Source organism: Scylla paramamosain, chromosome 38 (genome assembly GCF_035594125.1).
Source record: "Scylla paramamosain isolate STU-SP2022 chromosome 38, ASM3559412v1, whole genome shotgun sequence".
Lineage (NCBI taxonomy): Eukaryota > Metazoa > Arthropoda > Malacostraca > Decapoda > Portunidae > Scylla > Scylla paramamosain.
The window spans coordinates 12,553,735-12,566,234 of record NC_087188.1 but is presented as its reverse complement, the minus strand read 5'-3'; the positions used below and the strand labels follow the sequence as shown (position 1 = coordinate 12,566,234).

General features: G+C 40.1%; 1 protein-coding gene and 1 long non-coding RNA gene across 2 annotated transcripts in view; one reads left to right on the top strand and one right to left on the bottom strand.

Moving 5' to 3' along the window:
• LOC135091787 (uncharacterized) overlaps nt 1-9,351 on the bottom strand; it is a 53,466-nt gene extending 44,115 nt beyond the window's left edge. Inside the window, exon 1 of the long non-coding RNA XR_010262644.1 lies at nt 9,029-9,351. This is a non-coding gene — a long non-coding RNA (uncharacterized LOC135091787). The remainder of the gene's footprint in view (nt 1-9,028) is intronic.
• Nucleotides 1-12,500, top strand: part of LOC135091786 (acetylcholine receptor subunit beta-like 2) — a 122,412-nt gene that overhangs the window by 69,951 nt on the left and 39,961 nt on the right. The window contains 2 exon segments of the mRNA XM_063989752.1: nt 4,264-4,444; nt 11,786-11,942. Coding sequence (XP_063845822.1) covers nt 4,264-4,444; nt 11,786-11,942 — 338 coding nt within the window.

The following is a 12,500-nucleotide window of genomic DNA, read 5'->3' as shown; positions in this document are numbered from 1 at the left end:
ATTAAAAAAATAACATAAATGAATAAAAATTAACAATAAAATTCTTTCAGGGGAAATTTTTTGCGAGTTAAGGCATAATTCAATTTATGACTTCAAAGAAAACGGGGGAAGTTTATAGAAAATGAGATTCAGGGGAAAACTATTCAAGACAGGAGAGAGAGAGAGAGAGAGAGAGAGAGAGAGAGAGAGAGAGAGAGAGAGAGAGAGAGAGAGAGAGAATAGTGCAACAAGTGAATGAGTGAATTAAATTTCTCTCTCTCTCTCTCTCTCTCTCTCTCTCTCTCTCTCTCTCTCTCTCTCTCTCTCTCTCCTTCTCTCGAATATAATCCTTATAATTACAGTTTCCTAATATATATTTCCTCATAATTATCAACATTTCTCTGTTTATCTTATTTATTCACAATCGTCTCTCCTTCTTTCCTTCTTCCCCTTCCTTCCTTCCCCTTTATGTTACTTTACGTCCTCTCTCTCTCTCTCTCTCTCTCTCTCTCTCTCTCTCTCTCTCTCTCTCTCTCTCTCTCTCTCTCTCATCTCCCTTGCTTTATCCTCTTGTCCTCTCCACTTCCCTGCTTCTCTTCAACTTTGCAAATATTTCTTTCCTCTTCTTCCTTTTCTATTATTCCAAATTATTTCGCTGTTTGCTCCTTTTCTTCTCTTCTGTTCTATTTTACATTTTCTTATTTCCTTTCTTTAATTCTAACCTTTTCAATTCTTTATTCCTTCGTCTCTCTCTCTCTCTCTCTCTCTCTCTCTCTCTCTCTCTCTCTCTCTCTCTCTCTCTCTCTCTCTCTCTCCTTCCCATCCCTTTAAAATCAAACTACACACATCTCTCTCTCTCTCTCTCTCTCTCTCTCTCTCTCTCTCTCTCTCTCTCTCTCTCTCTCTCTCTGGCCCTTTAAAATTCCACACCATGCCTCTCTCTCTCTCTCTCTCTCTCTCTCTCTCTCTCTCTCTCTCTCTCTCTCTCTCTCTCTCATGAAACTCCTAAACTCCTGCAGAAGGGAAGGGAAAGAAAGGAAAGTGAATGGAAAGAAAGAAGGAAGGAAGGAAGGAAGGAAGGAAGGAAGGAAGGGAAGGGAAGGGAAGGAAGGGGCGTGCTTGTAATCCTTCTACTGCATCGAAGGGCGCGACTCTCCTGCAGAAGTATTGACCAACCCCTCCCCCACTCCCCCTCCCTCCCTGATGCGCTGTGAGAGGTGAGAGGGAGAGGAGAGAGAGAGAGAGAGAGAGAGAGAGGGGAGGGGGCGTGGCTTCTCTACCTCACGCTCTCTCTCTGTCTATTGAATGCTCCCCCTCCTCCTCCTCCTCCTCCTCCTCTACCTCTTCCTCCTCCTGTTACAGTGAGTGATAGATAAACAAGTAGATATTGAATAGATAGCGACAGGCGGGCTCGTGTGTCTATCAATATGTTTATCTATCTGTCAATGTGCTTATCTATCTAGTTGTGTGTGGTATTAAATCAGGCTGTGTGTGTGTGTGTGTGTGTGTGTGTGTGTTTAATGAAGCTCACATACCAAAAACAAAAAGAAAAACAGGAAAGATTAAAGAGCTTGGTTTAAATTCAAATAAAAAAAAAAAAAATTCAAGTGTAATAAATTAACATACACACACACACAGACAAACAAGTAAACACATACATAAATAAATACATAAATAAATAAATAAATAAATGAATAAATAAATAAAGGAGAGGCGCAAGCTTCTTAAAAAAATAAAGAAAGAAAAGTTATAAAGTTTTAAAGACCTGCAAACCATCCAGATAATTGAAGTATGAAGTTTTGGGGAACATGAGGTAGTGAAAGTGAAGGAAGAAGGAAGAGGAGGAGGAGGAGGAGGAGGAGGAGGAGGAGGAGGAGGAGGAGGAGGAGGAGGAGAAAAAGCGAGAAAAAGAGTGTGTGAGTGGAAATGAAGGAAAAGGAGGAGGAAAGAGGAGAAGGAAGACGAGAAAATGAGAGAGGGAGAGGGAGAGAGAAAGAGGTTTAGGAGATGCAGGGAATGTGATGCAAGGATGAGGTTAGAGTAGGAGAGAAAGAGAGGAGGGATGAGAGGGATGAGAGAGAGAGAGAGAGAGAGAGAGAGAGAGAGAGAGAGAGAGAGAGAGAGAGAGAGAGAGAGAGAGAGAGAGAGAGAGAGTTCATTTTGAAGATTTTAACCTTGTAATATGGTGTTCAATCTTGACTGAACTTTGTGAAGAGGAGGAGGAGGAGGAGAAGGAGGAGGAGGAGGAGGAGGAGGAGGAGAAGGAGGAGGAGGAGGAGGAGGAGGAGAGAAAACAGCTGGTGGTTTGTTGGAAAAAGCTTTATGTTAGAGAGAGAGAGAGAGAGAGAGAGAGAGAGAGAGAGAGAGAGAGAGAGAGAGAGAGAGAGAGAGAGAGAGAGAGAGAGAGCATCAGCATTATCCTCTTTCATTTCCCAAAAGCTTTACCAGAATACACACACAAAATAAATAAATAAATAAACAAATAAATAGACATAGCAAAATGATAAAGAATAAAACTAGTATTCCTTTCATTTATTCATTACTTCTGTCATTTATCATTTCTTTCATTATTCATCTACATCATTTTTTATTCCCCCTCCTTTATTCACCCTGTCACTCATTCCGTCATTTATCAACCTGTTCTTATTTATTTTTCATTCATTTATTCTTCCTGTCGTTTATTCATTTTTACTTATTCCTTTACGTCATACTTTTGTTCCTTTACGCCATTTATCTCTTTCCGGGGTCACCTCCTTCAGGAAATGGGAAGGAAATGAAAGAGAGATAAAAATGTTTGAAATATCTTTCTTTTTCTTTTTTTTCTGTCTGATTCTCTCTCTCTCTCTCTCTCTCTCTCTCTCTCTCTCTCTCTCTCTCTCTCTCTCTCTCTCTCTCATTATTAATCTACGTTACGAAACTGTCTTTTCAGTTCCCGTTTTTTGTTGCGAAACATAAGAAAGAAAACGAGATATGTTGTTTTTGTTTCCAATTCATTTATTTTTTTTATTCATTTTTTTTATAAATTTACGAACATATTTTTCTATTTTTGTTTTTTGTTAATTTTCTTTTTCCTTTTTGCTACTACTACTACTATTATTACTACTACTACTATTTTACTATTATCACTATTTTTGATGCATAGTCTCTGTAGTAGTAGTAGTAGTAGTAGTAGTAGTAGTAGTTTATTTTACTTTATAATGAGTTATGTATATTTAATTAGCTAAGGCTATTTAATCTTCATCAATCTTCATCACTCTCAAGACTGAATCAAAATAAACAACTATTCCAATTATTTTCTTCCTTTTCGTCTTTCTTTTAATCTTTCAACGTTCAAAATAGAAAAAAAAATCATAAAAAAAAACAGAGAGAGAGAGAGAGAGAGAGAGAGAGAGAGAGAGAGAGAGAGAGAGAGAGAGAGAGAGAGAGAGAGGGAGAGTGCCTTACGGCGGACCGGTTTTCACGAGCGTATATTGCAATTCAGAACGGCTCTCCAAATATATTTTTTCCTCTACCTGTTTCCCATTTTTTTCCTTTTTTTTCCATTTTCGTGATATCTTTTTCCTAGATTAATATTTCCGTGGGCTGCATAGAACGTTTTGCGGTTTTCACGACACAAAAGCTGCCTTCATCTCCTTAATCTCTCTCTCTCTCTCTCTCTCTCTCTCTCTCTCTCTCTCTCTCTCTCTCTCTCTCTGGCTTTCCATATATCTTTTATTTATCTATTTATCTGAATTTCATTTGTTATTATCTATCTATCGATGTTTTCTTCCTTTTTTTTCCATTTCCCTATTTATCCATCCATTTCTCTATTTACCCTTTCATCTATTCAGCTTTTATTATATTTGCCAAGTTACCTATTAATTTACGTGTCTATTTAAAAGCTGTCAGTCAATCTATTAATTTATTCTATTCAAGTAGTTCAAGTAGCGATGTTCATTAATTTTCTCAGCTATTTTATCAGTCTATTAAGGAAACAAGCAATTCAATCTAAGTAGTTTGATTAGCTATACTGAAAAACTTTCTAGCCTAGATTAAGTCAACTAGCCAATCTAACTATCTATCTATTTATCTAGCTATATATTCATTCGTCCTTTTGTCTACTAGCTAACAACTTCACTAACAAACGAAGCACCGAAACACACGCTCCCCATCACCCTCTTTCTCCCTCACGTAACCACCTCTTTCCTCTAAAACTCCCTTTCTTTACTTATCTAACCACTTCGTTCCACCCCAACCTCTCTTTCCTTCATCTAACTATCCCTCTCCTCTCTCCCTCTCCTGCAGCGCTGACGGGAACTACGAGGTGACCCTGATGACGAAGGCGACTCTCAAGTACACGGGCGAGGTGGTGTGGAGGCCCCCTGCCATCTACAAGTCCTCGTGTGAGATTGATGTTGAATGGTTCCCCTTCGACGAGCAGTCTTGTAATATGAAGTTTGGCTCCTGGACCTATGATGGGTTTCAGGTAGGTGGTGGTGGTGGTGGTAGTAGTAGTAGTAGTAGTAAATGTAGAAGTAATTGATATGAAGTTAATAGTAGTTGCAATTGAGAAGGAAGAGGAAGAGAAGGAGGAAGAGAAGAAGAAAAACAAAAAAACACACGAAGATAAAAGAGGAAATAGGTAACAGGAAAGGAAAAACAAAGAAAAACGAAAAAAAATTATATAATCAGACCCACACTAATTCTCTAATCCCAAGAAAAAAATCAAAAGAAAAACGACAGTAAAAAAAAAAAAGAAAATCAGATTGGAACAAGGAAGAGAGAGAGAGAGAGAGAGAGAGAGAGAGAGAGAGAGAGAGAGAGAGAGAGAGAGAGAGAGAGAGAGAGGCTGGAAACGTGACCGGGGTGATGAGGGAGACTGATAATGACTACGTGGAAGCTTCTAATGTGGCGAGGGACAGACTATTGAAAGGGAATCGAAAGGTAATGTTAGGGGATTCGATGCTACTAAAGATGATCTGATCCCCTTTCTGATCTTGCTATAAACGATCGAATCCTATTGTAAAACTCTACCAGGGACGTTTTTTGGCGGTTTACAGTGTTAGATTGTCCATAAAATTGTGTTAGAGAGAGAGAGAGAGAGAGAGAGAGAGAGAGAGAGAGAGAGAGAGAGAGAGAGAGAGAGAGAGTTTTGCCGCATCTAATCTTTTTTTTTCTCACACACACTGGATCTTTCGTTACAATTATGCGGTTCATCATTTCAATTTGCATTTCATATTTTTTTTCCTTCCTGACCCATGAATATTTGAGCGAGTCCAGAAGGAGGAGGAGGAGGAGAAGGAGGAGGAGAAAGAGGAGGAAGAGGAGGAGGAGGAGAGATAGATGGGTTACTGACGAAGATGGAAGTGGAAGTAAGGGAAGGAAAAGTAAAAAAGATAATTAATAGAGGTAAAAAATGAGATTGACAGGAAGAAATTTTGAAAGTGCCTGCAGAGATGGATGTTTTTCGAAGGAAGGAAGGAAAGAAGGAAGGAAAGAAGGAAGGAAAGAAGGAAGAAAGAATTACTAACTGGAGAGAATGAAGAACGGGCGGAAGAATACGAGCGATGAAATTGATAAAAGAAAAAAATAGAGGGAGAAATTAAATAAAAGGAATAATGGTTTTGAAATGAACGAATGAATGAAGGAATGAAGGAAGAATAGGAAGGATGACATTGATATAAGAAAAGTATTAGAGTAAGAAAGAGAGAAATGAAAAAAAGAAATAATGAAAAAAGAATAGAACTAAGAAACAAACAAATTAACGAACTAACTGACATGACTGACTCACTCACTCACTGAAAAACAATAAGTAAAAAAAATATATATACTGACCTCCAAAACATGACCATTTTAAACAGATGACCTCGAGTGGTTAGCAGGTAATGTCTGTTTGGGCCGAGAGGTCACGAATCATAGAACGCTGTGACCTTTGACCTCGAAAATAAAGAATAAATTGGAGATGGAGAATGGATTAAGAAATATGATACGGAAAAGAAGCTCTCTCTCTCTCTCTCTCTCTCTCTCTCTCTCTCTCTCTCTCTCTCTCTCTGGCTCCTGTCCCAAATATAATTCCAGGTTGTGTAACGTTTTTTTTAATCATATAACTTAACCCTGAAATAACGAATGATATATAAACTCCCTCCTCCTCCTCCTTCTCCTCTTCCTCCTCCTCCTCCTCCTCCTCCTCTTCCTCCTCCTCCTTCTCCTTTTCTTAATATTACTATTACCAATACAAAAAAACTAAAAATTCTATGAGAGAGAGAGAGAGAGAGAGAGAGAGAGAGAGAGAGAGAGAGAGAGAGAGAGAGAGAGAGAGAGAGAGAGAGAGAGAGAGAGAGAGAGAGAGAGAGAGAGAGAGAGAGAGAGAGAGAGAGAATCAGATAATAGTTACAGGAAGAATTTAGACCAATCTTGGGTTAGTGAGGGAAGGGTCGCCGCCCCCCAGGGAGCTTAGCCAGTTGCGTCCGCTGCCCCCCTCTCAAAAAATCCAGGGAATTAAACTTTTTCCTTCAATTTATTTTCTTCTCTTCACCTCAAAGTTTCAATTTTCCACAGAGACTATTTAGCAGTCTCTCTCTCTCTCTCTCTCTCTCTCTCTCTCTCTCTCTCTCTCTCTCTCTCTCTCTCTCTCTCTCTCTCTCTCTCTCTCTCTCTCTCTCTCTTTTTACTAGAGTTTTTTTTTCCTTCCTTCCTTCCTTCCTTTCATTTCCTCCCTTCTCCTTCTCTCCCTAATCCTCCTTCACCTCCTCCTCCTCCTCCTCCTCCTCCTCCTCCTCCTCCTTTCCTTTTTGACGTAAATACGTGTCAGACAGCGGTCGTGTGTGTGTGTGTGTGTGTGTGTGTGTGTGTGTGTGTGTGTGTGTGTGTGTGTATTGATTCGTACGCCGCTCACAGATAAGGATGCTTCTTGCTTACTGAGAGAGAGAGAGAGAGAGAGAGAGAGAGAGAGAGAGAGAGAGAGAGAGAGAGAGAGAGAGAGAGAGAGAGAGAGAGAGAGAGAGAGAGAGAGAGAGAGAGAGAGAGACCACACATACAATAACTACTTTCCCCAAAATTAATATAAAAAAAAGATATAGGAGAGAAAAATCAAATGTACAGGGTGCTTCAAAAAGATGGACACGATATGAAACTGAAACGAGCGAACCTTGAATAAAACGAAGAAAAGAAAAAAAAAGAGAAAAGTATTTGAAAACGTGGCTTTTTTTAAACTTTCCTTTTTTTCCCTTCTCTTTTTCACCTTTTTCCTTTTCATCCTTCTCCCATATTTTGCACCACCACCCTGTATAAATCAGTCTACATTTTCTGCACCACTCTGTATAAATCAGTCTACAGTCTCTCCATCACCCTGTAGGAAACCATCACAAATTTCTGAACTCGCTGTATATACAAGTTTAAGAAGTCCATATTTTTGCACCACTCTGTACAAATCAGCCCGCACTTCCTGCACGACCCTGTCTAAATCAGCCCCGATTTTCTGCACCACCCTGTCTAAATCAGCCCCGATTTTCTGCGCCACCCTGTAGGAAGAAACCCAAAATATCTGCAGGTCCCTTTATAAAGAAGACTAAGACCTCCATTTTCTACACCATCCTGTATAAACCAACCCATATTTTCTGCACCACCCTGTCTAAATCAGCCCACATTTTCTGCACCACCCTGTAAAATTCAGCCCACAGTATCCGCGTCACCCTGTATGGAGAAAGCCGAAGCGTGGGCGACAAGCATGGCCACAGACCCAGATAACCTATTAAAGGGGACGTGGTCTTGATGAGAGAAAACGGACAGACCAGCGGGATTTAAAAGGCAGACTGAGATAAAGTGGAAAAAAGATACGAGTTGTTAAAATTCCTTGTTATATATTTATTTTTTTTTGTTTTCTCGTTTTCTATGTTAATTTAAAAGACTGGATTATAAAAGAGGTAGAAATGCTTGCTTATATCTCGTTTCTTTGTATATTTTTTTCTTAGGTAGAGAGAGAGAGAGAGAGAGAGAGAGAGAGAGAGAGAGAGAGAGAGAGAGAGAGAGAGAGAGAGTTAAAGATCTCACAACAAACATTCAACTTCCTTCTCTCCTAACTTTATTTCCTTTAATCTCTCTCTCTCTCTCTCTCTCTCTCTCTCTCTCTCTCTCTCTCTCTCTCTCTCTCTCTCTCTCTCAGCTACCCATATTTCTTGCTCTCTCCCCTCTTCTCTTCCTTTCATTTATTCCTTCTCTCCTCCTTCCTTCTCCCTTCCTTCTTCCTTTCTCCCATAACAAACCTGTATTTCATCTCTCTCTCCCTCTCTCTCCTCTTTTATCTCATCCTTCTCCTTTCCTTCACTCTTTGCAAACAAATATTCATTGTCTTGCACCTTCTTCCTATCTTCTTTATTCTTTTCCTTCCTCTCCTTCCTCATCTCCCTCCTTCCCTCGCAATCTCATAATTTTTCCCCGTTCCTCCTCCTCCTCCTCTTCGTTTCTCTTCTTCCCAGTTTCTCTAATATTCTTTCCTCCTACTTCCTCCCTTCCTTCTCTTTTCTCCTCTCCCCTCCTTCTTCCTCTGCATTATCTATCATTCCTTCCATCCAGTTCCTTCCTCCCTTTCTCCTTCTCTCATTCATTCACTTTGCCTTCCTTTCTGCTTTTCTCTCTCTTTCCTCTCAGTATTATTACCTTTTTCCCTCCTTCCTCATCCTCTTTCCTCTTTCACCTCACTCTTTCCTTCTTTGTGTCCTTCTTTTATTTGCTCTTTCGGTCTGTTATTCATCTTGTCTTTCTTGCATTTTCTTTCTTACTCCTTTTTTTCTTGTTTTTCCTCTCTTTTAATAATTTATTTATTACCTATCTTTATTGTAACTTTCTCTTTTACTTTCTTAATTTATTCTATTCCTTGTCTCTCTTTCATTTCTCAGCAGCAGCAACATAACAACAACAACAACAACAACAACAACAACAACAACAACAACAACAATAACGTGAGAACCTTAACCTTCCCATTGTCGCCAGTCCGTTCATCAGTAACGCCCAATTAATCTAACGGAGCATATCTCACTACACACACCACACACACAAGCACACACATACTCACCACACACTAGGCAGCTGGAAACACATCTCACGAAGTGCTTGGGCTGCCCTGTTCACTTGGAAGAGGAAAGGAAAGGCGATTTTAACTGACAGAAAGAGATGACCGTATTTTGAAACACTTCTGCATCGCATTACTACTTTCAAAAGACTCTAGTTGACGTTACACTGGTTTTAAAGGAAGTTTTTATGGTTCTAGTGACAGATGAACAATATTTATCCATTATTAACAGGAAAAACAATCTTAAAAACACGGCTAATCGTCTCTGTGGCCTTTGTAAATAGTCCTGGTGAGAGAGCAAAGCGTTTGAGATGACGGGAAGATGCACTGTAGAGAGAAAGAGGGAGAGAGAGAGAGAGAGAACGCTTCTTGGTTCAGCTGGGTTTCGAAGCACCACGGTTTGTTCATAATCGGGAAAAGTTCGAGTGCCTGAAGCATTTTTTCGGACTTATTAGTGATTCATGAGTGGTTTGAGACAAGGTAAGGGAAGGTGCTAGAAAGTATTAGAATTCGTATCCTTAAAAATTGTAGTAGTAATATAATCTGTGGTTTGTTTTCAGTAAGGATAACAGTCTCTCTCTCTCTCTCTCTCTCTCTCTCTCTCTCTCTCTCTCTCTCTCTCTCTGGCTATTTGTCCGTCCGTGTGTTTGTAAAGGTCATGTTTGCAAACTCTCTTCACCAACACGAACCGAAGAGGAGGAGGAGGAGGAGGAGGAGGAAGGAAGAAAAAGAAAACTGGGCGAGATAAAGTAGAGAGGATTGAATGCCAGAGAGAGAGAGAGAGAGAGAGAGAGAGAGAGAGAGAGAGAGAGAGAGAGATTTACTGACCGAGTGAGAATCAACTTGAGAAAACAAAATACGAGAAAAAAAGAGAAAAAAAGAAAGAGAAAGAGACAGACGATAAAGTTGGAGGAAAATATTGTCAAGTAAAAATAGGAACACAGAGGTAAAGAAAAACATGGAAGAGGAAAAGGAGATAAAAAAAGACAAAAGAGAAAGATATGAAGGCGGAGGAGGAGGAGGAGGAGGAGGAGGAGGAGGAGGAGGAGGAGAACATGAGACCAAGAAAAAAGAAATAAACAAACAGTCAAGGGAAAGGAGGCGAAGAAGCAAAGGATATCTCGTTTTCTATTCCTGACTTCCTAAGAGATGGAGGGAGACTGTTTTATTTAATAGAAAACGGGCTATTATTAAGGCTAACGAAAGCAATCTAGTCAATCTTCAATTTCGTTTTCTTTTTATAAACTTTGAAGAGGAAATGAAGAAAATAAAAAAAGAAGAAAAGAAACAATAACAGGAAAAAGGAGAAAAAGAAAAAACGTGAATAAAAAATGGGGAGAAAAACCGAGAGAGAGAGAGAGAGAGAGAGAGAGAGAGAGAGAGAGAGAGAGAGAGAGAGAGAGAGAGAGAGAGAGAGAGAAAGGTGAGAGCGGTATTGTGTATCCCAAGAGAGTCGCCTTAACAACTTCTTTGTAACCATTCATAAGATATCCCTCTCCCTCTCCCTCTCCCCCTCTCTTTCCCTACCTGGCGGTCTAAAGTGGAGGTAGAGATGAAAAATAGCTTTGAAATTACCTTCTTAGTTAAGGAAATGAAGGAGGAGGAGGAGGAGGAGAAGGAGGAGGAGGAGGAGGACGAGGAGGAGGAAGTAAAGCAAGAGAGAGGACATATACACCCACTCTCTCTCTCTCTCTCTCTCTTACACACACACACACACACACACACACGCTTCACTGTGCACGACTAATTAGGTTTAATTAAATGTGATTTCTCTCTAATTCTTACGATGTTCAACAAGGAAGCGTCTCTTGATCCTCTCATTCCTCTTCTTAATTGTTCTTCCCACCTCATTCCCTCCCTCCTTCCTTCCTTTTTCCTCCTCCACCTCCTCCTCCTCCTCCTTCTCACATTCATCCTTATACTTTTTGTTTTCCTCTATTTTCTCTTATTCCATGTCATCCACAACCTCCTCCTCATCCTCCTCCTCCTCCTCCTCCTCCTCCTTCTTTCCATCTCCTCTTCCTCGTTTTCTTTGCTAATTGAAAACTTAATATGTTGACTTTAGTACGTTCATGAGAGAGAGAGAGAGAGAGAGAGAGAGAGAGAGAGAGAGAGAGAGAGAGAGAGAGAGAGAGAGAGAGAGAATGTAAATAAAGTCGCCTATACGATTAAGGGATTTTGTGTGATTCTCTCTCTCTCTCTCTCTCTCTCTCTCTCTCGTTCCGTTCCTTGAGATTAAGCCTGTCTCAATACAACACTCAAGAGAGAGAGAGAGAGAGAGAGAGAGAGAGAGAGAGAGAGAGAGAGAGAGAGAGAGAGAGAGAGAGAGAGAGAGAGAGAGACCCCTAACCCAGTAACCTTCTCTCACAGACGAACTCTAATGAAAAAAAAAAAGAAAAGAAAGAAAAAAGACATTTTTTAAACCTTTCACCTTTCCAAAACACTTCCTGTCCAGACGCACACAGACACACACACACACACACACACACACACACACACACACACACACACACACACACACACACACACACACACACACTCTTTAACCTTTGACCTGTCCTACCTGTCTGTCTCACCTGTCCCCCCAAACTCTTTCACACGGACCTCAATCACGCCAAACAATAACAACAACAACAACAACAACAACAACAACAACAACAACAACAACAACAACAAAAACAATATACCTTAACTTCTGAACTTTCTTACTAAATCCACCTTTTGTTACCTGTCGTGTCTGTCACCTCTCCTCTCTTCCAGGTGGATCTGAAGCACACCAAGCAGAAGCGAGGAAGCAACATCGTGGAAATGGGAATAGATCTAAGAGAGTTTTACGCCTCTGTGGAGTGGGACATCCTTGAGGTCCCCGCCAGGAGAAACCAAGAGTATATTCCTGATCTGCCGGAGCCTTACCCAGGTGTGTTACTTTGTTCACCTGTTATTTTGTGGTTGGTTTAGATTAGTGTGCTGTTGTCAATATGAAGTTTTTTTTTTCATTTTCTTTTTTTTTTTTGTTATGTTCGTTTAACTTTTTTTCCCTTAGTTTTGGATTTTTTTTTCAATTTTCACGTGTTTTTTTTTTACCTGTCCAGTGTCAATCAACTTTTTATTAGTTTTGCCATTATCCTGGTTTTTCTTCCCTCCCCCTTTCGTATTTTTCTGTCATTTTATTTACCTTTATCATTTCTGTATCATCTTACCTGTAAAATGTCTCTGTCTTTCCCATTTACTTACCTGCATCATTTATCTACCTGTGAATTTTACCTGTTAATTCTACCTATGTCATTTCTACCCTCTACCTTCAGAAACTCCAGAAATACAGTCTGGAATTACATGTTTTCGTATTCAATGGTTAATATGTTGGGTTGACTTCCAGGAGGAGGGGGAGGAGGAGGAGGAGGAGGAGGAGGAGGAGGAGGAGGAGGAGGAGGAGGAGGAGGAGGAGGAGGAGGAGGATCTTTGTACCGAAATCAAT